The 27,992-nt window shown below is 37.3% G+C and overlaps 1 protein-coding gene across 1 annotated transcript; it reads right to left on the bottom strand.

The window, feature by feature from the left end:
* On the bottom strand, positions 1 to 27,992 carry ZRSR2 (zinc finger CCCH-type, RNA binding motif and serine/arginine rich 2). The gene is made up of 12 exons (XM_063443501.1): positions 27,923 to 27,992; positions 25,488 to 25,567; positions 22,783 to 22,849; positions 22,020 to 22,125; positions 17,930 to 18,019; positions 12,745 to 12,783; positions 10,818 to 10,933; positions 10,349 to 10,562; positions 7,093 to 7,148; positions 6,888 to 6,997; positions 2,504 to 3,368; positions 1 to 280 (listed from the first exon to the last, which is right to left on the bottom strand). Exons 1-11 carry the CDS (start codon positions 27,964 to 27,966, stop codon positions 2,512 to 2,514), a joined length of 1,779 nt encoding a protein of 592 aa, XP_063299571.1. The 5' UTR covers positions 27,967 to 27,992; the 3' UTR covers positions 1 to 280; positions 2,504 to 2,511.

Here is a 27,992-nt window from a genome sequence, read left to right as displayed (position 1 = left end):
TTCATTTCAAACTAGCTTTATTTAAAAGTATTTACATTTTTTCATACAACTGTACAAAATGGCATTTCCTCAAAGACACCTGCATTCAGCCACTGGACCATTTATAAGTCAATGTAGAAAGATAGACATTCATTGCGATGTGTTTCAGGGCAACCTTGGCTATGTTGTTAATCCGAAGAAATCTTGTTGATAATCCTTAAATGAGGATACATAGCATCCACGAGAGTCCATAAGCCAAAATGGCTTCCATTGCCTTTTTATTTTTGATTTACCACAATACCTGAAAAACAAACAAAATAAAAAGGAAACTGCATTGCAATTAAGTTACCCAGAGAACAGGATTGTGCACTGTGGAGTCACACACTATTATTGAGCAGCCTGCATAAGTAAACTTAACTTAAAGGCATTCTGTACATTGTGTTGATTGAATTGCCAGCAAATAAAAGGTGAGACGGATCCAACATATTTGTATTGTTTAAGCACAAAGGGACCAAGTTATGGTTAGGGAGGCTGAATGCATCGACAAATGCACCCACGCAGCACTGTCTCTGCAAACTGAGAAGGCACTGCATGTATAATGCACAACTCATTGCGGCATAGCAGCCAGAGAGAATTGGAGAAAAAAAAACGGGGCAAGCCAGGTTGTTCTCCAATAAAACATCTGGAGGGGAATAGAAGTTAATCTGTACACCCATAAATACATTATATTACAATACTTTTGTACAATTAGTGACCGTTTAGAATTATTACAGCCAATATGACTTTTTATTATTGGCATTTATATAGCGCCACCAAATTTCGTAGTGCTATACAATTATTATTATTATAGAAGGGGGAGATTTAAAAATAAATGATACAATTACAAAAATTACAGGAACACTAGGTGGAAGAGGACCCTGCTCAAACAAGCTTAAAGTCTAGGAAACCAGCTCTATGGTGTGTTTGGTTCAAGGTAATGGCATGTAAATATTATGGATGCAAAGATCTATTTTTGAAATAAAAACACAAAATGAAGTCTTGCGCTCACACTCCCACCACTCCTGGATGGCAGCAATGACCATAGTACACATTTAAATAACTGGAGGTATTTTTAGTTTCACTCCAATAACCATTAAACGTCAAAGCAAACCTCTTAGGTGAGTCTAACAGAACAATTTATCTTGCTGCTTTAAGCTAAAAGGCAATATTTGTAACGAGACAAAGAGGGGTATCTTTCTAAAACCCCTACATACCTATTAACCCTTAATAGGGAACACATGGGGTGCCATTCACCTTGCTGAAAGCAGCAAAGTGACTTGTTAGTGTAAGACTCACCTAGGAGGTTTGCCTTGACGTGGCACGTGGGCTTACCCTTTTAGTGGCCACTGGAGTGAAACAAAAAAAAATCTGTTTAAATGTGCATTAGGGATTTGGGATAGTGCAAAGGTAACTTTTTTCTTTGGCTGTAGTTAAATTAAAGCTTAATCTTTTACATTTTGCTTTAGCGGGCTCTTTATTAAAAAGCTTACACATTTTCATGAAAAGGAAAAAAAAAAGAAGTCATTTGTGTTCACAGCTGCATCTATTGATCAAACGTATTTGATGCTTTAGTACATTTTAACCTTTACACAATGCATAGCAATAAACTGCTGTGAATGGTCCAGCAGTTCTGCATAATCCTGCTGCACTAATCAAGACATCAATCAGGAAAATAAGCCATTTGTTATGTTGCTGAAATGTCAAGTTTTAAAGAGAACATTCAGTACCATGTGAACATGTGTTCCATTCTGACATGGAATAAATGGACAATTCTACACTACATTTCAAGTTTACGCAAATATAAACATTACTCTTAGTTGAAGTATTCTTAGTGGACTGTACAGTGTTATACAGGTAAGTGCATATGTTTATCTATATATCACAATTCCCAAATTTAAAGATGGATTTCTTAGATGGAAGAACCAATCATAGCTCCCAAAAGGTGTAACTACCCCGTAGTTTTTGTTTTGTTTTTTAATCTTTAAAAACTCCCCATAGTGGACTTTTACATTAAAAGTGTTTAGGTCAAGGCGTGTCAAACTGAGATCTCAGAATCTGCAGTTTAAGAACATCTCTTACTTCAACTCAGGACATAGTTTGGAACCTGGCTGGAGATAAACAGTCAAATTACTCCTATTCACACATTAATTTGGCCACTTACTCAGAGGTTTCAATGAAGTGTTTCCAAAGACTCCTGCGCTCCCATTTACGCTTAAAGGGTTAACTTTACTCTTATCCAGCAGCATGAGGGTCCCTAACTGCAGTTCTGCCCCACCTGCCAGGAGAGAGGCATTGAGGGCAGGGTGCATGCTATGTGAAAAATTGCCTTCCTCTTTGTACTGTCCGACAGCTGGGACGGTGCAATTTAGCACTTTTATAACAGTGCTATTTTCTCTTGAAATAGGGTGTTATATAAAATGTGAAAGAGGGGACACGGTTAAACCCAACAGCATTTATTTACTTGATATAAACTTAATGGAAATACCTTGTCTGCTATTTCTGACTTGTGGGGCTCTCAGATTTTTCTCTACTTTTGGACCGCCTATCAAAGCTTCTGGACCTCCTGCTGTGGCTTTCAGATCTGCTTTTGGATCGTCTGTCCCGGCTTCTCGATCTCTTGTTGCGGCTTCCAGATCTGCTTTTGGATCGTCTGTTCCGGCTTCTAGATCTCTTGTTGCGGCTTCCAGATCTGCTTTTGGATCGTCTGTTCCGGCTTCTAGATCTCTTGCTGCGGCTTCCAGATCTGCTTTTGGACCATCTGTTCTGGCTTCTCGATCTCTTGCTGCGGCTTCCAGATCTGCTTTTGGACCGTCTGTTCTGGCTTCTCGATCTCTTGCTGCGGCTTCCAGATCTGCTTTTGGACCGTCTTTTCTGGCTTCTCGATCTCTTGCTGCGGCTTCCAGATCTGCTTTTGGACCATCTGTCCCGGCTTTTCGATCTTCTGTTGCAGCTTCCAGATCTGCTTCTGGACAGTCTGTTGCGGCTTCTGGATCTGGAAGGACTGCGGATCTTGTGCTTATGCTTTTTTCGGCCCCTGCTGCGTGACCGCCTTTCTCGGCTTCTCGATCGGCGTGACCGATGCTTCTTGTTTTTGTGATGATGGCTACTTTTGTGCCTCTTAGATTCCCCATTTCGCTTGCTTGAGTAATCAGGGCTTGGACTATGATGCCGCTTGGAGAAGCCATGCTCTTCTAAACGTCCTGACCATTCTCTCCTGTCTGAGGTGCTATTTCTATCAGGGGACAAATGGAAGTCTCTGTTTGCTTCCCAAAATTCATTATTTGGATTCTTAAACACATGAAGGAAGTTACAGTGCTTCCCTCTGGGACACTTCTGTCTTTCAAATAAACCTATGTCAAGGAAAGAGGAGAATTAGTTATATAATAATATAAAGCAATAAGATAAAAAAATTGTAATGCAACTACTTTATTACATACTTTAACCCCTTAGTGACTAATTCTACCAGCAGTGTTTGTCAAACTTTTGGGTAGTCATTTTTGTGTTATTTTTCACACAGATTGTACTTTAGGCATGGATTCTCAGTTCCTGTTATGTGTTACTGACAAAGAACACCACAATATGAGTTCAGCAACATCTCCTGAATACAGTGATACCAACCATGTACAGGTGTGTCAGGTTCTCTGGGGGCTAAAAGACCTTATTTAGAGGGTGCGCATTCCAGTTTTCCAACTTGGAATTTTCACAGCTGGTCATCATGCACCCATGTCCTATTTTGGACAATTTTGAAGTCTGCCAAATTATTTTCCCCCATCAAACCATATATTTTTTAAAAGTAGACACCCTAGGGTATTTCAAATGGTGGTATTTTAACACTTTTCATGCACGCACTAATTCTACCACCAGTCTTTGTCAAAATTTGGGGTAGTAATTTTTTGTGTTATTTTTCTCTCACATTGTACTTTAGACATTGATTACCAGCTCCTGTTATGTGTTACTGCCACCTCCATAAACTGTTGGGGGCTAAATCCTGCGACATCCACATTGATGCCAGGATTTGTGGTGAAGGGTGGGATATCTGGCCTCTGATGAGGCGCTGCCCATTCCTCAGCAGCACTGCCAGCTCGAGCAGCACGTCTCTTTGAGGCAGGAGGTCTAGCAGCCACAGATACATCATAAAAAGATACATCAATAGCAGCAGACACTGTATGTAGTGATGTATCTGAGCACCTGGCAGGGTCAAAATCCAGGTCAGAGTTAGACATAGACACGTCAGACTCTAACGCAAGGATGGCATACGCCTCCTCAGTGCTATAAAACCTCTGTGACATTATCACAATCACTTTATTTAGTGATCTGTCACCCCCCCAAAAAAAAAAATTAACCCCCCCCCCTCCAAAAAAAAAAAAAAAAACACTAAAAAAAATGCAGACAGAAAAAAATTGCTGCTGTGCAAGAGCAGTGATTTATAGTGATCACTGGCAAGATTGGCTCTGAATATAGCCTTTGGGTCTCACAATTTTATAAATTCCTACCTAAATCTCTCTAACTAAATACAGATCTCTCGCTCACTAAAACACAAGTGAAGAGAAGGAGGGAGATCCACACTGATCAGAGTCAATATTCACGAACCTTTGACTCTGACCACACAAACGGGGATCACAGTAATAATAATAAATATTATTATAGGGGACAGCTCTGATAAGGACCCCAGAAGCCCCATATGATGCACTGCCTTTAGAAAGGCAGTGCCATATTGGAAGCCACATGGCTGGGGGAACGGGGGGGATTAATACATTTACTTTGTTTATTTAAGTCTTCACTGAGTGCCTCGACCCTTCGAGGCACTCAACACACAGGCAGAGTATCGGAAGCCTGCGCAGTGCATCGGGAGCATCTGATACACAGCCGGGCGCCACATGGGGCAACACGAAAGTAGGAGCAATCACTCGGCAGTCAGGTGAGGTATTGCAGGATGCCTCGACATCGAGGCAATACCCTTTGAGCGTCTGGAATCGATCACGAACGCTTCCAGCCCTCATATTTGCCGCAGACGTACTAGGTACATCCGTGGTCCTTAAGGAACTTTTTTTGTTGGACGCACCTAGTACGTCTAGGGTCCTTAAGGGATTAAAGACAGCTATATGAAGAGATTGTATTTTAATTTTGTTTTGCATAAAAAGATGATGACAAAAAAAAAAAAAAAAACACAATCTCAATAGTTCTTCTGGCACTGGTCAGCTTAATAGTGGCAAAAGCTCCATAGAAAGGCTTTTATTTTGGGCCATTGCTGGAAGAATAGGTAGTTTTTTCAAATATTAATGTAATAACATGATGAAAATAAATCTTCAATGTATATTTCTTCTTAGATAAAAGGCTCGCCATGTTAATATACAGTTATATTAACCAAAACTACTAATATGCAATCTGACTTACGGTTTGTTCAGGTTTATTCTTACAGTTACTGATACATAATAAAACAACAAATGATGTTACAGGATAATGGATGTTCAACAGTAGATGGTAATTGCTGGACTCCTGAAGGGAGAGTTAGAGTCTACACAGTTAAACAGCCGGACAAGAAGAACATTGTGGTCCTTTGTTTAATATTCTATATATATATATATATATATATATATATATATGACCATAATGACGTTAGAGTATAACCCTAGTCATATAAGGACAAGACCCCCAATCCACATTCCAGAATTCTCATGGTACAGCATAGCAGAGTACCATCTGTTCTTTTTAACCCATCAGACATCCATGCCTACTATGAATAATAAATAGGAACATTGTAATATTCTACAATTAAGCTTGGACTTTTTCAATTATATTTTTGTACTCCTACCTCATGCACAATATATGGATGGCACACTTCACTCTGCTGCGTACCATAACATATCCTCATTATTTATCACTTACAAAAGGTAAAAAAAAAAATCATAAAAATATAAAAGCCAAATTTATCCACAATAACCATACTTATATAGTTAATGTATTGCTTTCAATAAAAAGCGTCTTTGTATACAACAGGAATACACAGATACGGTCAAAAACATAACACTGTGTCCTACCTAAAAATTCTCCACGCACTATACAGTTCTGCTGTTTCTCTTCCTGCTCCATATAATCATATTTCCATAAATGCAAACTATCAGGACACACATGAACCCTCAGAGCAAAATACGTTTTAAATACAAGGATTCCTATTCCCCAGGGACTCCCTTTTGTTATGTTGTTTCCACTTCAAAGAGCTTCTAGACTTTGACAAGACTGATTATTCACACACAAGTATTAACTCTGAATGCTGAATAAATAAACTCTCCTTTACACGGCAGTATCATTCACAAAGTTTTAGAATCTCAGTGAATGCCACAAAGGTAAAATGTTAAAGGCACCCATTTTAGAAGACACTGTCCAATTCCAAGCTCGTGTTCTTTTCTTCCTTTACGGCACACGTCAGATATATTGGGCAAACCAAACGGCAAACAATAAGGATATCTCCCAAACAGTTCTGACAATAATCAAAGAGAACGGGAAAGAAACACAGTCCATGTCATGGTTAACATAACGAGTAACTTGTACTCATTGAGAGAAAAAGACCCGTATGCATGGATATTAGAGAGACATGGCCAGCCACACACAAACATTCAGTCCTTCAAGACAAGAAAACAGAAAGCAAGAGGACATCACCATGACACCATAACTACTACATTGTAATAGTTAAGATTAATGAATTCCTGTTACTTCCAAGAGATAAGACCTTACTACTAGGAGTAAGCACTTGACGGAGGTTAAAAGTCTGACACTTTACTGCAACACATTAGACTATTACAGTGAATTACAACGCAGAAAGGCATGTCCATATTGGAGCAAACTATTCATGAAAAATCATTAGCACTTACCACATATAGCGGTTCTCCATCTAGTTACTGGTGAGAACTCACACTGAAGCTGTCGCGATGCATACCATCGACCATTAAACAAGGAAAATGCCTGCAAGCATTCTTCCTCCCTAGCAACAGAAAAGTAAATGTTGTAGAAAAACAATATTATACTACAGAGCTGTATAGGAACAATGCTGTGAGGGAAGAAAAAGAAAATGCTTACGTTTGGTATTGAACATATACGTTTCCTCTTAAGTGGGGCTCAAAATTGCAGCTAACCTGAAATTAAGAATAAAGCTAGAACTATTCATAAAGCAGTTACACGTCATAACAAAAGTCCAAAAAAATAAAAACACCCCACATCAATACTTATGGAAATGGCTATAGCTCAAATTAACCAGAAAACATCATGTAGAAGAACAAACAAAAGTATCGTTTTTGACTTGAAGAGCAAAGAGAAACTTTAACTATATTGCAACCGTGTGTGTTGTGTTTGCTTGTTTTCTTCAGTCTGTAGTTACCTACCAATCTAAGCAAGGCCAATCTACCCAAGTGAGGCCTGGATTTGCTAATGGCACTGGTTCTGTTTGCAATAGCAAACTGAGCTAGAACACCGTCCAGAGTGGAAACTACTCATGTAGGGCTGACAGTAAGCTTTTTGTCCATTCTCATTATACTTTGTTTTTAGCTACATGGCATTTCCATAAATGGAGTAATTATCCCTAGAAAACATATTAGTCACGAGTAGAGCAGGCATTTAAGCAGCGTTCTGCTTCTAAAAGCAAGGAAGCAGCTAATTTAGGTATAACTAATTCAGCATCTTCCACTACAAGAATCAACATGATATACAGCATGAAAATGCTCAGTGTACAAGTAGTGTTATTTCATTCTATGAAAGCTGTGTCACAGAGGACATTTGTAGAAATGCTATCAGGTTTATTTACAAAGGCCATTACCAAAACATACGATTGCAAAGAAGTTACTATACCGAAGTATCAGTTTCTTTTTCCAGGTTATATAAATGATATGAAACAGTATTAATAGCAAACTAATTATTTTAAAAATAATACTGTGAGGAGAGAAAGTGAAGGGAACGTAAAGGGAGGGAGAAGGGAAATAGAACATGGCTAGGAGAATATTACTTAGGATCCTTTTACTATCATTGGCCACGCAGATCACCACCTGCTCCGGTGTTCCTGTACACAGTCTTATATCTGCAGTGATGTACAAAAAAAAAATAAAAAAAAAAAAATTTTGCAGCGCCCCCCCCCCCCCCAACAAACCATAAACGCTTGTTGCCCCATGGCAGTCAAGTTACTTACATGACGTTCCCAGTAAGGCAGCTTAACACTATACCAGTGTACAATGTATGGCATACAAAGCCAGCAAATGAAGCAGTCTGATTCATACATCTTACCTGAATAAAGCAGTCTGTGCCAACTGGTGAACCACAGCAAGGATTTAAAGGATATACTATAGGCAAATGTATAGTTTTTTAATTTTTGATTATAGTTTGAATTAACTATGTGATGCATTAAAATTGACGAGGGGCCACTCCAGCTTAGGATGTCCCGTTAACTAGCCTGAGGACATTTAACATTCACAAGGAAACAAACAAGAAAGGAAAAGTTTTATTTGAAGAAACAGCCCAATCACTATAGCCAGTACAATCTCCTGTAGTGGTTAAGGTGCCAAGAGTGCCCTTGTGCCATTCAAGTGTATGTAGTCAAAACATTTAGGATATTGTTTTCTGGGGTCTGCCGGTCATTGCTTCTCTGCAGCCTGGAAGCTCCCTGCATTGAGCTAGTGCTGCTCCTTACACTGGGATGGTACCAGGGTGCTGCTGGCATCATATAGCACTACTATAGAAGACTGTAGGAGTTAGGGAGCTTGGAGTCTTTTTAAAATTATACAGAAAAAAAGGCTGAAACAGAAATCTTGTTTGAAAGAAACAAAACCTCACAATTTGGTTGATAAAAGATGTAATATTGTCCTACACTGGTTTGGACATTATATTAGTTAGAATCACTAGTTAACAAAACAAACGCAACGTTAATCTTAATGCACCACATTTGCTCATAACAAATCGCATATGCAACAATGGGTACATATTTTCTAAATTTCTTGAAATAACACTATTCTACAGGTGTTATAAGCAGCATTTTTTTTCTATGTTAAAATAAGTTGAAACAATTGTGAACAAGTTCAACTAATCTCTGAAAAAGTTTGTTCCCATTTACTATTTGTTGAATTTAACACTGAAAAAAAATGTAAATGTGGCATGTACAGTTGATCTATTAGTGGCTTCTTTATAACGGACTCAGAATCCTACTTGGCTAAACTGACTCATTAAGTCTTGATTAAAGTCTTGTGGTGACCGTTCCAGAACTTAACAAATCCTCTGGCTTTGACTTGAAAGCACTCATGGTGTTGTACATATCCTAAACTACAATGGGCTCTGCTAAGCAGCTGGCTAAGGATCAAAAAATATAAAATTTACTATTTTAAAGCAGAGGAAGATTGTAAAAAGACAATTAAATTCCTGCTTGAAAGCTCCACTGTCCAAAATAATATTTAACCCCTTAAGGACACATGACATGTGTGACATGTCATGATTCCCTTTTATTCCAGAAGTTTGTTTTAAAAACAGAAGCAGAATTGTGCGTCAAGCTTTCTAGCTACAATCACCAAAGGTAAGTTTGGACAAAAATAAAAACTAGAAACATTTGAAGAATAGAACAACTTTTCAACTGCTTTTCAAGTATGCAGGTGGAACTATTATGTTTTAGAGTTGAGTGGCTGCCAGTGGCACGGGAAATTCAGTAAGGGTAGAGAGAAGAATTGATTCTGCTTTTAAAAAACAAAACAAAAAAAAAAACATACCCTAGGAGTAGGCAAATCTTTGGCATGTGCTGTGCACTACATCTCCCATAACGTGCTTACAGCCATAATGTTGGCAAGGCATCAGGGGATATATCATTTACAACATCTGGATTACCAAAGGTTGCCGACTCCCGTTCTAGACACAAGCGACTCAATGTGAGTGTAAAACTGAAGCTGAAAAGATGTTAAAAATTATGACAAAACAATGATTCTGCTTGAAAAATTACTGAAAATCTCTGGGTTGATCGAAAACATATAGTGCAGATACAGCAACCAAATGTACGGAAGTGTGGAAAACAATTCCTTAAACAAGAACAGAAAGTGTTGGCTTCCTAGAGTTTAAAGGCCGTGAACAAGTACTGAATAAAAGGTGCTCAAACTTTAGCATATTAGAGTATGGTTATTCCCTGGGATAAATACAAAGAAACAGCATCACTTTCCTGTATTAAGCCATCATTGTTGTAGTGTATTATAGCAATCTTCTGTTAGAGAACAAATGTATTAGTTCCAGTTTATCAAGTGATTATGCAAATCATGATGTGGCACTCATTATTCAAGACACATGAACTGTTACTTTCTGTTCCAAGCTGACTTACCTTGAACTGAACCAATTTGCCAACGCTTTTAAATTCAGGAACCGCGTCAGCGTAGAAATCTAAAAAGTGCTGGTATATCTCTTCTTCACCATATTCGAGACCGGCATCGGTGTCATAATCATCCCGTCTGCACTGCTCCATACCATATGTTATAAACATACCACGTATAAGGAGTGTTTGGCTACAAGATGGATAGTTGTGCCTGCGAGAACACCTGTGTAACATGGAAAGAAAAAAAAGATAAAAGGATAAACAATTATATCTGAAGTTTTGATGCAATTTGTTACATCAAAGAAAATAATCCTAAAGTAAAAATAAAATAAAAAATAAACGGTGCAAGTGTTCAAATGCATATCGATGCATTAAAGATTTCAGCTTACTAAACTAGTTAGTTTCGTAGAGAGAAAGAAAGTAATCTGATGTACAGATCCATGGAATAAAAAAAATTAAAAAGAAAGTAGATTTTTACCTTTCCCCAAACTTGCAAGCTCCAGTTTTTATATAGAATGGACAATTTGCTCTATCCCTTTCTGTGCCATATCCTTTCGGGGTTTCTGGGTTATGAAAAGTATCGCCATTCTCCAGCTATTCAGAAAACAAGCATCTCAATGTGAATACCATTCAAGTCAGATTTTGTTGACAAACACCACAATTACAGATTATATGTCTAAATTAATAAACAAGCCATTACGTTTATCCTATTTCATAGGTTAATTACTTTCTAAAGTCCTTACAGCAGAGGTGGTGTGGCAGCAACACCCAGGTAAATTGTCAAACTGTTTTAAAATGGTTTTATAAACTTATTTTGGGAACTCCTGGCACCATCACTACTACAGTGGGCTGTAGTGGTCATGGTGCTTGGAAGGTTCCTTTAAATGTAGCATTTCTATAACATCCTTGTAGAGTACATCCATCATAAACAATAACCATTACTTTACAATTATTGGTATTTAAGTATATATTTTATTAAAGCCATTGGTAATTTGAGTTCCTTTTCTTTACCATTCTATACAGAACAATAGCTAAACAGATACTCTACCATGAAACCAGTTGCTATTTGCAGTACACACATACAAGCCATTATACATGCAGATTATATTCTACTCAGAGATTGCAGGGAAAAATAAGCTCTACAAATGCTAGACAAAATATTTTATATATTAATATCAAAATACACATAGAATGAAATTACAGAGGGGATGGAATGGGATTTGTGAAAGACATGTTAAGGAAATACAGGGATTCAGAGGGTATACTAAAACTTGAATAGGTGTACATAGATCAGACAGCCCAGATAAAACATTATAAGATTGGTAAACCACCAAACATTTAGCACGAATGACAACATGAAAGTAGAATGTAGTCAGCTATTTAAAAATGAACACGTTAAAGAAATTCCACCAAAAACAGGCTTCATGTAATCTACTTCTATATAGAGCCCTGTGTCTGAATCTCTTTAAATTAGGTTTGCATAAAATACATAAAGAAAAGTAGGGATTACGTTTCCTTAAAGGACCACTCTAGTGCCAGGAAAACATACTCGTTTTCCTGGCACTAGAGTGCCCTGAGGGTGCCCCCACCCTCAGGGACCCACTCCCGCCGGGCTCTGGGGGAAGGAAGGGGTTAAACTTACCTCTTTCTCCAGCGCCGGGCGGGGAGCTTTCCTCCTCCTCCTCTTCTTCCTCGCGACGTCATCGGCTGAATGCGCATGCGCGGCAGAAGCCGTGCTCGCATTCAGCCGGTCGCATAGGAAAGCATTCATAATGCTTTCCTATGGACGCTTGCGTGCTCTCACTGTGATTTTCACAGTGAGAAGCACGCAAGCGCCTCTAGCGGCTGTCAATGAGACAGCCACTAGAGGCTCTGGAGGCTGGCTTAACCCTCAGTATAAACATAGCAGTTTCTCTGAAACTGCTATGTTTATTAAAAAAAGGGTAAAAGCTAGCTGGACCTGGCACCCAGACCACTTCATTAAGCTGAAGTGGTCTGGGTTCCTAGAGTGGTCCTTTAAGTATATCAAAAATTTACACACTATCCTCGGTAAAATCAGTCCTGCAGAAGGACAAATATCATAGGCAGAGAACAAAATGGCTATGCCCAGTTATTGTGATGTGGAAAAAAGATAATAAACACATATAAAGGCAAGTGGCGAGGGAGTATAATCATAAAGGTATAGGGGGGGTGAGGGGGTACAAGGGAAGAAAAATAAGTAAATCAATACAAATAACAGGGTTGCTTCAAATGATCACAACTTATAAAAGTGGAGGTAGGCCGCGGGAGTTCGGGGGACGACTTTCCCATTCTTTTCAACCTACTAGAACAATTTCTACGGTCATGCCTACATACATTGTTCTGCAGCTAAAGCACTCTTAGAATAAGAAATCTTTAGACCTTACCTGATTTTCTGCTTCATCCAGCATCTTCTGTACAGCCTCCTAGAAATGGTGTAAACATAGGGCTAGTAAGAACCTCCATGCTGCACAGTATCTGATTCTGGGGTTAAGAACGTTAAGTGCATTTAAATATAAATTAATAAGCTTGATTTTCTAGAATGCTATGTTCTGTGACTTGCCCAGGCAGTAGTAATCAGGAAAATATACAGAACTAGATAAGACGGAACAGCACAGAATACTACGTCAAGTATTACTATAGAAGATACATTTATTACATAAAAATATACACAAACAGTAGCAGATAAATTAACAAAATATATCAAGTCTGAGAAAGAAATGAAACAAAAGAAACAAAGTAATTAACAAGAAAGTGATAGAATATTCTTAAAAGGAATAAACTTTAAGGGCATCACTTTCCACAAAAAAAACACAAATAACATAAAATGAATATTATTTATATTGGGGACAGATGAGCCAGAACATGTATAGCTTGGAGGATAGACGAGACAGGGGGGATATGATAGAAACATTTAAATACATAAAGGGAATCAACACAGTAAAGGAGGAGACTATATTTAAAAGAAGAAAAACTACCACAACAAGAGGACATAGTCTTAAATTAGAGGGACAAAGGTTTAAAAATAATATCAGGAAGTATTACTTTACTGAGAGGGTAGTGGATACATGGAATAGTCTTCCAGCTGAAGTGGTAGAGGATAACACAGTGAAGGAGTTTAAGCATGAGTGGGATAGGCATAAAGCTATCCTAGCTATAAGATAAGGCCGGGGAATAATGAAACTATTTAAAAAAAAAATTGGGCAGACAAGATGGGCCGAATGGTTCTTATCTGCTGTCATATTCTATGTTTCTATCGTGTGAGGACACTTTAAGAATATTCTATCAATCTCATTATGTTAATTACTTTATCTGCACTCATTTCTTATACTTGATATTTTTGTTCATTTATTTGCTACTGTTTATATATCTTTTGATGTAATAAATGTATCTTCTACTATAGTAATATTTTACATAGTATTCTGTAATCTAGTTCTGTATATTTTACGGATTACTTTTCAGTAAATCACCTTTTTTTTGGAGCTACACAATAGCGCTGTGTATTCCAGATATCGATATTTCTTAACAAGTTCATTTATATTTTTCTACCCTGGTTGGTATTTTATTTATTTTTTTCATCTTTGCCCAGACAATAGTCACCCATAGCGGACACACCAGACACTAGGCTGACACAACAACATTATTACAAAGGCTAGGTGTCCCTTCTACAGAAAGTTATCCCTGTAAATGGTTAATCAAATTGTGCCACGCTACAGTTATTTTGAGCTACTAAGCTACAATTAAAAGAGAAAATGCATTTTAAGAATGTATAACATCAAGATTAAAAAAAGATACATCTCGAAGATAATCAGGACTGAGCAGTATCACCTTTGTAATTGAAATCTGTTAAGGAATGGAGTTTGAACGAACAGCTCTAAACCATACATACAACTACACTGCCTAAAGAAATCCAGTAGATAGATGAAAACCACAATTAAACTGTGTCTTAAACAACCAAAAAGGACAATTATATGTCCGATTTACTGAATTAAATTCAAGTGTCGACATTGAGCCTAAAAGAGATGTTTTGGAAAAATCTCCAACCCTGCTATAGTTGGGCTTACCAGTCTGAAGTCATATGCTAAAGCATAAGTTCATAACATTGGACATTATTCACTGGGACAAAGCAGTCAGATAACAAATGATCTGTAGTGGTTATGGTACTTAGAGCAAGAATCGAATTTTCTACTCACTCTAGATGACTGAATATTTAGCCCTTGTGAGTAACTTTTAAGGCCTCACTAATATCATGGGATTTCAAATCTTGAGCCCTGACGTAGAATTTCCCTTTATTTTTAAATACTGGAAAATATAATATTAATTAATAAAGAAAAAGTTCCACTTTTCGCACTAGAAAATGTTACATTTTAATAGGCCTCCCAGACAAAGAGGGGATCTGAATAGGCTAGTTTTGTCATTATTTTTATGCAAACTGGTGAGCTAAAATCAGACCTAATCACATAACAGAACAAATAAAATCTCTGAAGGATACACGGCATAGATTTAGCCATATTTAAGTAAGTGAATAAATAGAACCAATTCATCAAGAATATTGATTTCAATTATAAACCCTGCATGCACACTGTACATTCTAGATTTCCAGGAATAAAACAAACCATTAATCACTGTTAAACTGAAAGGCCAATCAATTGGAATTGCTTAAAAAAAAAAAAAAAAAAAGTATAAAGATTTATTTGAAGCTTCAATAATGCACACATTATGGATCTTGGATAGCATAAAGCCACTCAGCAATTGCTATAGGTGAACTAAAAAAAAAATATATGCATATGTGCAGTTCTCTTGGCTCACATTCAGCAGTCTCAGGTGCTCTATTTTATACCTACCTCTGGAACCAGTATTTGGACAAAGAAAATGTGTCTGAAAAAGGAGTCAATACATGTCATGACTATAAGGAATTATCAGAAATCTAGTAATCTTAGAAAAATGCGTCCATACGCAACTATGTGAGTATTACCAACAATCTAACTATCTGACCCCTAAACAATCAGGTTTTCGCCAGAATCACTCTACTACAACTGCTTAAAAGTTTGCAATGACATCCAAACTGGCATGGAACAAGGAGATCTAACTGGAGCTATTTTCCTTGATTTTGCAAAGGCCTTTGACACAGTAGACCACGATATTCTACTGCACAAACTCAAAAACTCAAGTATTGGTGATTGTTCGCTAACCTGGTTTCGATTATATTTATCGGATCGCACGCAATATGTGTCCATTTCTGACAGTGACTTTCTCACTCTCCCAGTCACATGTGGTGTTCCCCAAGGTTTCGCTCTCGGCCCCCTACTACTCACATTATTTATAAATGATCTGCCTAATGTCTGCAAATCCTCAAATGTACGCAGACGACATTAATCTATGCAAGCAAATCTAATCTACCGCAGCTTGAGGCTGTGCTCCAAGACCAGTTCACAGAGGTAGAAAAGTGGATTGCAAAAAACAAACTCTTCCTGAACACTGACAAAACTGTCACAATGATCTTTGGAACAGAACCTAAACCACACAATTCCTACTTATCCATCAAAACAAAAAGTACACTGACCGTAGTCCACTCTTTCAAATACCTGAGTATGTTGTTAGATCCCAATCTATCTTTTGGCCTCCACATAGAAAAACTTGCATCTGAACTTTATCCAAAACTAGGTGCCCTGTACAGAAACAAATCGTGATACAATACCTGCGCTTACTCCCATCACTCATGGGCGGCAGCAACGACCACAGTACACATCAGCCCCAATACATATAGTGAAAACCAAAAAAAAAAGTTACCTGTGCTCTCTCCTAAATCCCCATGTTTATTTAAACAAATGGAGGTCATTTAGTTACTCCAATGGCCATTGGAAGGAATGCCCTCCTGCCAATGTCAAGGCAGACCCCCCTAAGCGGGTCCTACACTGACCTTTCACCTTGCTACCTTGAGCTTCTGGCAAAGATATCTCTAATGAGACAAAGAGGGGTATTTTTTATATACACCCCTATATACTTATTAACCTTTAATATGGAACACATGGGATGGGTGAAAGGCATTGTAACAAAGCTGTGTGATACAAAAAGTGAATACAAAAAGATAAGTCCTGCGCTCACTCCCATCACTCCTGGGCGGTAGCAACGACCACAGTAAAGAAACAAATCCTGCCTAAGTCCTAGAAGTAAAGAAAAATATTGTACAGCAAATGCTGATGCCAATCATTGATTATGGGAATGTAGTATATGCACCTGCACCACAAATCCACATTAATAAACTCAATACATTGTATTACTCGTTCTGCCAACTTGTGCTACAATGTAATTACAGGACCCACCATTGTGACATGCTAAAAGAACTAAACTGGTTGTCGCTGGAATCCAGACGCACCCTTCATCTTTCCAGCCTTATGTTTAACCCCTTAAGGACCAAACTTCTGGAATAAAAGGGAATCATGACATGTCACACATGTCATGTGTCCTTAAGGGGTTAAGAGATTTTCTGGGAAGCTCCCACCCTACCTGAGCAGAATGCTCTCTCCAGCTGTTCTCACCTTCTATAACCTCCGATCCAGTACCAGCACTTTATTTAGTCTACCTCAATACAAAAAGAAAGCAGCCTGATGACTCCTTTTCCTACAGAGCACCACAATTATGGAACGACCCCCCACACAGTTTTCAATCTTCCCCAAGCCTAAAGCTCTTTAAGAGATCCTTCTCTACATATCTCAAAACAGAATGCACCTGTCATGGTTGATTATATATTTCCTACCTGTTCTATGTTAAATTTTGTGTATGTTGTGTATTAATATTGTTTTTGTATTTATTTTTTTTTTTAATTCTTTATTTTCAGTGCAATAGCAGTGGCACAGACACATTTGGATATGCCACAACAGCATATGTATGAGACATAACAATGAACATGTCAATCTAGAGACTAGGCTGAAACAAACACTGCAATTTTTTATTTATAATGGGCTGGGTAGTTATAACGAGTTGGCCGCTTTTAACACTGGTGAATTCTAGGGCTATAGATAACGATGCTTTGGTTCAACACATAAGTGGTAGTGTAGCAACGATACAGGGTTTGTGCTTGTAAGCCACCTGTCCCGTTAAGTGGCGTAGGTAACTATGGGAAATGGGGTCGCAATAAAGCATGCCTGTCAGCACTGTGTGTCAGCAGGTATAAGTGTATTGACTCTTTTGTGTCACGTAAGACCCGTATATCAGTGCTGCAGTATTGGTTTTGTGTTTTATTGTTCCCTATCGTATCAATGCAATATTTTGTGGACCCAGGACATACTTGAAAACGAGAAAAAGCTCAATGTATCCATCCTGGTAAAATATTTTATAAATAAATAAACTCAACAGAACCAAGGAAGGAGCAATAACAGCCCCTGACCTCTCATAGGATTTGTGCTGGACTTCACTGAGAACAAGAGTCCTGACAGATATATATATATATATATATATATATAAAACCTTCCTATGGCTTTTAATATAGACTGACAAATGATCTAACCAGTACTAGAACAGCAAAACTGAAATAGGATATGAATGATTTTATCCTCCAAGAGCAGGAATCACCTCTCTGTCTTTCTTCTTCTGTTGTTGCTCCTGGTTTTCATTTTTCTCTTTTTCTTCTTCCTGTTTTCGCCATTCTTCTATTAACTTTCTCTACAGAGTAGGGAAAAAAAAGCAAAAAATAAATTAAACAGAACATACACTAAAACTATTGTGATCCAATAGAGCAATATATATATATATATATATATATATATATATATATATATATATATACACACACACACACACACACACACACACACACACACACACACACACACCTTTACAAAATGAATAACCAACAGGACCACAGAAAACACCAGTAGGATCTAAATAACAATGCAAATGTGTATCTTAGAAATCGTGGAGTTATGCTTATATTCATATTATACTTCATATTGAGAATGAGGAGAGAGATTTTTTAGGGCCACGCCATATGTATACCAACACACATCTAAACAGGAGAGACACTGGCCCACGAAAGAGATTCCATCAAGGGGATCAAGAGGAGGAAGAAGAGTACAGAATAGAAAAAAGAACAAAGTGGTAGAATCTAAAGGAATTTTTAATTTATCCAAAATAACCCTATCACCTAACCAAATGAAAGTTCTAAACAATGGGCTAAAATATGCACCTTCCACTTTATCGAATCCTTTTCGTAATTTTTTAGATGTACATAAATTCATGAGAAATCTGTCCCTGAAACGTTTTTTTAGCATCACCCCTTTTCCAATATCTGATGTTTTAATGAATGACAATTTTAAACATACAGATCTTAAAAACAAATCCACATTCTTCCCTACAAATCAAATCAGTGCTCATATGCAAACTTTTAGCACAGCTGTCATTAATGATTTGGAACAGATGCCATCCAAGATACCTAATCATCTACAGAATTTAACTATTTTGGAAAAGAAGGCATTAAAAGAACTAAATGAGAATAAACAGATTGTTATTAAGCCAGCTGATAAAGGGGGAGGCATAGTCATTATGGATACCTCCTACTATGAAGAAGAATGCTATAGAATTTTATCAGATAGTACCACATATAAAGTTTTAAAATCAGACCCCACTACAGAGATTAAAGTACATCTACAGCTACTTTTAGACAGAGGGAGGACCTTAGGTATTTTAACTAAGAAGGAATATGACTATGTATCTATTAGGTACCCCAAAAAAACTTTTTTTATTTCCTCCCTAAGATCCACAAACATCTGACAAAGCCCCCTGGCAGACCCATCATCTCAGGGATTGACTCACTCATTTCCAATCTATCTCAATATATAGATATTTTATTGCAACCTTTTGTTAAAATGTCTCCCTCTTATCTTAAAGACAGTAGTGAGCTCCTTAAACTAATAGAAGGTAAAACGTGGAGTAACGACCTACGGCTAGTGACGTGTGATGTTACATCACTCTACACAGTGATAAAACATAACTTAGGTTTAAAAGCCATTAGGAATATTCTATACGAAAAAGCTGGAATGACCATGGAACAAATAGAGTTTCTTATAAAATGTATCTATTTTATTTTATCTAATCATTTTTTTTGGCATAATAATGATATTTATCTCCAAATTATAGGCACAGCGATGGGGACTAGATTCGCACCCAGCTATGCCAACATCTTTATGACCTTTTGGGAGAATCTCTTCATCTGGAGGGGACATTCCTGGGTGACTAATCTAGTCCTCCATAAACGCTATATAGATGATTGTTTATTTATTTGGGAAGGGGAGGAATCAAATCTGAAGGATTTTCTGTTGCACATGAACAATAATGATTTTAATTTATTTTTTACTTATAAATATAGCCAGTCAGAAATAGATTTTTTAGATCTCGTTTTTTATGTGGAACAAGGTATTTTAAAATCTAGAACCTTTTTTAAGAGTGTAGATGTTAATAGTTTTATTCTTAACTCAAGTTGTCATTATCCCCCTTGGTTAAATAATGTTCCTCTAGGCCAATTCTAAAGGATTAAAAAGAACTGTACAGAAGAAAAAATATGTTTAAATCAAATAGAAATAAATAGGAAACAGTTTGAGGAAAAGGAATATGACCCCAATCTACTTGATAAATCAATACAGAGGGTGAACCAGATAGAAAGGAATCAACTATTTTTACCCAGAAACAAGTGTGCATCAATACATAGTAATGATAAGCACAATTGTCCTATTATCTTCAATTACAGTTCTCAATCATCTCACTTAAAAAAGACGATTTAAAAAAACTGGCATTTTTTACTCCAAGACATTAGGTGCTATTCTACCTCCGAACCCTAAGATCATTTTCTGGGGAGCCCCCACCATTAAACAGAAAATAGTTCACAGTTTTAAGGCCCCTGATGTGGTTAAACATTTTCTAAATGACCAAAAAGGCTTTTTTAAATGCGGGCAGTGCAATATTTGCAAAACTACAGGGCCCCCTTTTGGAAGAATAACCAGCTTCCAGTCACAAAAGACTAATAAATCATATATTATCGAAGACTGTATCACATGCCATTCGAAACAGGTCATTTATCTATTGGAGTGTAAATGTGGTCTGCAATATGTGGGCCAAACCAAAAGGTTACCTAAAGACAAGACTCAGAGAGCATGTCTATAATATTAAAAGAACATTTGAAAACCACACTATGTCCATACACTTTTCAGAAGTTCACAACAATGACCCCAAAACATTAAAATGTTGTGGCATACAATTAGTAAAAACACCATGGAGAGGAGGAGATTTGAGTCAGAAATTGACCAATCAAGAAATTTTTGGATTTTTAATTTAAAAACTTTCATTCCGTTTGGCTTAAATGCCGAACTAGAATTAATCAATATTTTACAAACTTGTATTCACCTTGATGTTGTACAGAATTGTATTTTTCTAAGGATAAGGTTTTAAATCCTCTCTTTTGCTATCAATTTCCTTGTGTAATTATATAAGTAACACAGGTTTAGACACCAAGTCATTTCTACAGATAAGGTCTTGTGCATATGTGTGTATATATATATATGTTTGAACCCTTTTTTAATGAATGTGGATTACTAAGCTCATTTATGTATTTTTATTTAATTAGTGTTTTTAAGAATATTTTTGATGCGTAAGAGGAATTCAGATTACTCTGTGTTTGTAACATACACTGAAATAATTTTTGATGTTCAAGTATTTTTTATTTTTTTATGGACAAAAACAAAAGGGTCCTGTTTACTAAATAAATACAAATTCATTGTATTGATGTGTTTTAGAAGGGGTACAATCCACCTTTGCATTGGCTGCTAAATAACAAGTTATAAAATTACTTTTATTACTGTTTAAACTTCGTTTAAACAGGATGTCATTTATGTTTTTATATACATTTGTTTAAATTAATATTATTCATTGAATATACCCTGTATTGACTATAATGCAATGTTTGCAAAAAAAGATGTTTTAGACATGAAAAGCTCTGCCACAGAAGGGAATCCTGTGTCTTTAAGAGAAAATGCCCTCTGCTACATCTGACAGGGTATATAAATCACAAGATAAGGCAGACTCATTATCTTGAAAAAGCCCACTGAGTACTGGTGGAACACGTGGATGAGCTAGAAGCCTTATATGTTATCTTTCCAGGCAGACACCTTTGGCAGCTAAGTGCTTTTGTCATCCCTCCATGTGAACTTGCAGCATTTCGGCTAGATCGTTGGACATTTTCTGGATTTCTACTGCACCAACGGAGTGGTAATACTTTCAGCACACTGCTTATCTGCTTCATATCCTGGACTATGTTTGGATCCTTAGATGGAAAGTAGGATTTAAACACCATCTTTTTTACTGTGTATGAGTTATTTAAAGGATTTGGAGTTTTATTTTTATATGATATTAATAAACTGTGTTGCACTTTCTCTGCTTGGTTTGTATCTTTGAAGATACGTTGTTACTGTGAGCACTGCTGTTGGAAACAAAGTTTACACAGAATACTCCTAATTTCCTAAACCACCGCTGTGGAGGTGGAAATCATACACATTTACCTCAATACCCAGCTTCCCCACAAACACTGATTTGGGGCTATTGCACAGCGCTGACATTTATCTACTTTTATACTTCATATTGTTGACACAGGGGCAAGTTGTGTAGCATCCCATACCTCGTCCTCTTCACGTTTTCTCACAGCTTCCTCCCTCTCCTTTTTTAGAAGGAATTCTTCCTGCGCTTTCTGCTCCCGAAGCAGCCATTCTTCATGATGTTTTTGTCTGTTGGATGTATACATAATAACTTTCCTTTTCACATTTCTTCTTATCACATAAAATAAGGCAAACAAATTAACTCCTTCAAGACATACATTGTTAAACAGTTCAGATATAGAAGGATTAACCTAACCCCTTCTTGTGAAGATGTTTAAATATGTCTGTACATTCATAAAAAAGGGTTATTTAAGGAACACTCTGGGCACCATAACCACTTCATCTGGAGTGCCCTGGCAGCATCTTACCATCAGGTAAACGGTTTTCACACGGTTTAACACTGAAGAAGAAGAGACCCACGCTCCCGCCTGCTGTCTCTCTTTAAGTGCTCGGGCAAATGTTAAAGAATTATCTCAAGCAATGGAGGGACATTCAAAGACCAACAACTGGGGATACATCTGCAGTATTAAACTACTTGAAAACTGTTTAGCACCTTAAGGTAAGACAACACCAGGGGACTCTTGGAACCAGGAACATGTGATCTCAATACAGTGGTTATGGTGCCTACAGTTTTGCTTTACGGTTATAAAACAAATAATATGTACCATAGGGGAAAAATAGCTAGAAAGTTAAAAATAAATTCCATTATGAACATCCCAGCTGTATTCCCCATATACTGAGAGAAAAGATGCAAACTGAAGTTTGCTAATAATAATAAATAATTACCTTTCAATTTCATTAACATTTTCATCTTCCAGTTCATCTTCAGAAATGTTGTCCTCTTTGTTTTCTTCTGCAACGTAAAAAATAGCTTGCATACTGTATTGTAAAAGCTTATTGAAAAGAAGAATCAAAACTTTATTTGCCATCAATACGGCATTTTTAAAACTCTGTACAAATCCTGTTCAGCTGTGCAGAACAAATCAAATGCCTATTGTGACAGATTTCCTGTCCCTGAATCACTGTTATTTAATTGATCTGAACCCCACCGAACAAAATGGAGAACTTAATTCGTGAACCGAACATTTCGCCGAATGGATCGACCACCCAGTGCAGTAGTGTGCCCCTCATTAACCTGGCTGACCTCTTTCACACTTTCGAAAACCACAAAATCAATAACATTCTAAAGGGACGGCTGGGTGGCCGGCGTTCGTATGGCCGAACACGAGGTGGCTGCCATGTTAACTCCGCGAACACCTACAGCGGTGTTTGGTCGTCGAATGCATGGAACTAAAATCGGCCACTCGATGACACGAACCCTGCTGGGACTTCCAGCCACAATTACGTTCAGTTCGAGTCTCTGGAACGACGTTCGGTGTAACCAAACTCCCGAACGAGGGTCACATGATTAGTTTTCCAACGAACTGCTATTTCGGTATTTTGTTGTGTTTGAAGCTCCTGAAAGAGACCGACTGCACAGCCTGAATCTATGGAACTACTTTGGGAAGGAGCCTCGTGTGCGATCGGTCAGAAATAAGACTTCCATGAAAATCCTGAACCGATTTGGGTGACTTTTGGATATGTTGCTCACCCAGATCGGGGCTATCAGGGGATATACGTTTTGTGGGGTTTATGTGAGTTTTTGGGTTGCCTGTAAAATTGTGTTCTTTTTTGCCTGGATATAATTGAGTTAGTACAGTACTTGACTCAATTATCTCCCAGACAGAGGGGAGGGATTGTATAAGATGTATGGGAGTGTCATGTATTTTAACAACGTTGTCATTGGTCTGTACGTTTGTACTACAGTCTTCCATCAGGTCCAGGTGGGAGTACCCCTTGCATGGGGATGGTCATAAAAGGCCAAGCGTGGTGCCATTAAAATCAGTTCACTTCACCCTCAACATGCAGCCCTGTCACATAATAGTAGGGAACAGCTAGACCTGCTATAACCACTAGCTCTTATAAGAGATGTACAGCTATACTGGCTCCATTGCCTACTTGGAGATCGACTTGGGAATACTACAGCGCTACCCACACTAGGGGAAACGGACATCTCTGGTGGTGGATACCCCTCCTCTCTCGGAGTGACTGCCACACCTATTAATCGCTGGACAAACTAATCAATTAATTCAGCTATTAACAGGTATCTGATTCAGTCTAGTCAAGTTTATAAAGAGAATGACCTTTGAAGCTTCTTTTACTGTTTGGAGGAAGGAGAGTGCCATCATAGACCACTTGTTACAATAAACAGGTTGATTCTTTTGACACCTTTAACTATTTTATATTCTGAACCATTATGTAAAATGTATTCTTAAATCAGTTTTTGAATATTAAAAGTAGTAGATTGGCAATAAGCCCATGCTCTAGAGATCCATGTTGTAGAGGATTATGGGATAGTCTTCAATTTTTATTTCACGTTTGGATGGTTTTCTGGTACAAAGGTGACACATGACAAGCATAAAAGCCTGGCTTTGAGTTTAGAGAACTTTTGTCAAACCACTCGAAAAAAAAGTTTGACAAAACAGGGGGATGGCGTCCAAATACTCCTAAATTCTTTACTCCTTGATTCTTAACAATAAGCTATACTGGTTAAGATGGCCAGAGTGTTCTTTAAAGGGACACTATAGTCACCAGAACAACTACAGCTTAATGTAGTAGTTCTGGTGAGTACAATCATTGCCTTCAGGCATTTTCATGCAAACACTACATTGCCCTAGGGACACTTCCAAGTGGCCACTCATCAGATTGCCACTGGAAGTGCTTCCTGGCTCAGTGCTGCACAGTAGGCAGCTCTGCCGTTCAGCGTCCCCACGCTCTGCTAAATTTTCCTCATAGAGATGCACTGATTCAATGCATTTCTATGAGGAGGTGCTGATTGGCCAAAACGGTGTTTAGCCCCACCCCTTGCCAATTTTAGCCAATCCAATGCTTTCCCCATGGGAAAACATTGGATTGGCTAAAAATCGGCAATTCTGATGATGTCACCAAGGGGGCGAGGCCAGTGCGGGCAGACCCGCAGGGCGCTGAAATAAAGTGAGGTTTATATGCTTTTAAGGGGGGCAAGCCACCTTAATGGTGGGTTTTGCACTATAGGGTCAAGAATACATGTTTGTGTTCCTTCAAAGACTGCTTGCTACTTACTCAACAAGGAGTTAGGAATTGGTCATTATGAGTTGCCTGAAGTCGTGTCACTTAAAGGTGGCCTATGACCTGCATGTTTTATGCTCTATAAAGTGGAATCTGCCATGACAGATGCACACTTCAAAATGTGTATATTTATGCACACTCAATAGCTACACATTATAGTTCTAATTAGATATATCTTTACAAAATAAAGAACCAACAGGAAAACACCATTAGGATCTCAGTAACAATGCAAATGTACGTCTTAGAAATTGTAGAGGTGAGTGACATCAGTTGGTCCCTAACCATACAAAATGGAGAAGTGAATTTATATTTTAAAATAATAATTAAAAAAGAAACATTTTTACCTAAATCTCTTAATTTTGCAAGAGCCTGCCTCTTTTTTCTTCGTTTTTCTTTCTTCAAATAAGCTCGTTTTTTCTTATGACTGGAATTTAAAAATACATAAAACACATCACAATGATAAGAACAATTCATATTTAAGAGAAATAATGCAGCATAGCACATTTTATGTATGATGCATAAGTTGAGTATAACCTGAATTCAGACGTAAAATTATGAAATCAGAAATGAAAATAAACTAAATAAAATGTGCCTTAGAATTTTCACTATATGTACAAAAGAAGGACATAATTGGCATATTTCAATTAGCATGTTAGAAAAAACGATAAATTTAATACTTTGAAGAGAGAGAAAAAATTTCACTCTGAGACATTCACATAAACCTAAATATGGTCCAAGACTAATGGCACTTGGCTTTACCACAAAGTGAAATCAGCACGACAACATAAATACATTTGTTAAAGTGGGTTTCACTACAAATTCTATATTTTTAAATTAAACATAAACAGAAAATAAGTCTACACTAGAAGAAGGAAGAAAACGTAATTTAAAATTACTTTGCCATTTATTAACAACTGAGGTTTAACATTTTCTATATGAATGTGTTTCCCTGTCCTGGAGGCTTTTTAAGGTTGTGCCTGACACCAACAACCTGTAGGCTCAGATTCAAGTTGCATTACAACTTTTATTGCAGCAGCTTTGCCATACAGTCCACACTATTGTTTCTTGTTTTATTTTCCTTATGGTCTGATTAAATCCATCTTAAGGAAGATTCCCCACTGTGAGAAGATTCCACGTAGACAAAAGAGTATCCTTTAATGAGCCACTGATGTGATTACTGAGAGCCCAGTCTGGTGGACTCTATGTTTGTGAGTATATTCTGCTATTTCTTTTTTGACAACCTGTTTTACTTTAGTATATCATGATTTATTTTTCCTATTTACTATGAGCATAAACAGATCGCTGTTTAGAGGATATTCCCCACCCAAGAAGCTGACACTAATTTTTTATCATATGTATCATTTGTATATATGAAATATGTCTCAACTAAAAAAAACAATAGTATACATTTATATCCCACGCAATGCACATCAATGCTAGTCTGGTTGTACATATAGACACATGCTCATGGAAATGACAGTTGTCAAAATTACACTACACATCTTATGGTATTTGAAAATAGTCCGAGGGGCAAAGTGAAGAGCATTATGCATGTGGGATGACAAGAACACTGAAAAAGGGAAAGCACAGAGGAGAGACTATAAGTTATCCTTTCAGATGCAGGGACATTTTAGAAATGTATTTTCAATATTTATACGTCACAAGCTTTTACCTGCTTTTTTGTTTTTATACTATCGTAATTAAAAGTTAATACAATTTTCAAAAGAATCACCAGTCTGTTTCCATTATCCAGTACATTCCTGGCAGATCCACCATCCATGTTTTTTTGGTTTTGTTCACATTTTTACAAATTATATAGATGCTCTGCCCTATAGTTTTCATTGTTTATTTTTAAAAGGTGTAGTCCACGAAATTACAGTGGAAAAAAACCCAACAACATTTGAATACAAGTATAATGAATTTTTTTTTTTTAATTGTTTTTATATTTATCTATTATCCATTTGCTACTCATTTTTTTGTTTGGTATAACTACACATCTAATGTAAAGGGACACTAAGCACGAAAACCATCCCAGCTTAATGTAGAGGTTCAGGGTCGGTTCAGGGTCAAAGTGACTGTTCCTGTGGTCTAGACTCTGTCTAGCTAGTGTTTACTTTTCTTTATAAGGCCACCTCCATTGGCTGTCATTTAGACAGCCACTCAAGGGGATTCCTGGTGCTGTCCTGCATTCTTTACAGGACAGAGGTTTGCCATCTTCATACTCAGAATGAAGGCACCGAGCAATCACTGTGATAAAATGGATTGGCTGAGATCACCAGAATGATGATATCAGTGCGTCCAAGGAATTGGGGGTCCAATACTCCAACAAGCTAGCACACCACTAATGTTAGGATGGGATATACGTTTATATTCCTAACATTAGAGTGTCCTTTTAATGTCATATCCAAGACTGAATTCCCCACAAACCAAACTTGCCAAATCAAATGTTAAACATATGAATTTTAAATTAGCTGCACAAGACTGCTACAGATATATTGTGTACATCTAAGGACAAACTATGTAGACATGCAATGTGCTTAAACAACCATTAAATTCATTTAAAAAAATGTTTTAAAAAATAAATAAATGAATAAGTATTCACACCCATCACATCCAATTCCCAAGCAGCTGTGTATAAATGGTGATAATAATCCAGCAATGAGCTATAATAACCATTAAAAAAAAATTTTTTTAAGTTTTGACAAAATTCACTGCTGTAACAGCATTGGGTCAGTTGTACATATGTAGCTTAGTAAATATATTCAATTTGTGCAGTCACCTCATTTGCACAGGCTCCAGACTCATGACCACGGGCGCCGCCATATTGGATTCCCACCCTACACTGTGGG

The sequence above is a fragment of the Pelobates fuscus genome, chromosome 1 (genome assembly GCF_036172605.1).
Source record: "Pelobates fuscus isolate aPelFus1 chromosome 1, aPelFus1.pri, whole genome shotgun sequence".
NCBI lineage: Eukaryota > Metazoa > Chordata > Amphibia > Anura > Pelobatidae > Pelobates > Pelobates fuscus.
Note: the sequence above shows the minus strand (reverse complement) of the source record. Positions and strands in the feature narration are given on the sequence as shown.

What these genes read in the sequence shown, in the direction of transcription:
- ZRSR2 (XM_063443501.1), bottom strand. Translation starts at nt 27,966, where the DNA reads ATGGCGGCGCCCGTGGTCATGAGTCTGGAGCCTGTGCAAATGAG. An exon ending in GCTTGCAAGTTTGGGGAAAG is followed by an intron (nt 10,563 to 10,817) that starts GTAAAAATCTAC and finishes CATGTTACACAG; the next exon opens with GTGTTCTCGCAGGCACAACT. An exon ending in GTATATGTTCAATACCAAAC is followed by an intron (nt 6,998 to 7,092) that starts GTAAGCATTTTC and finishes TTCTGTTGCTAG; the next exon opens with GGAGGAAGAATGCTTGCAGG.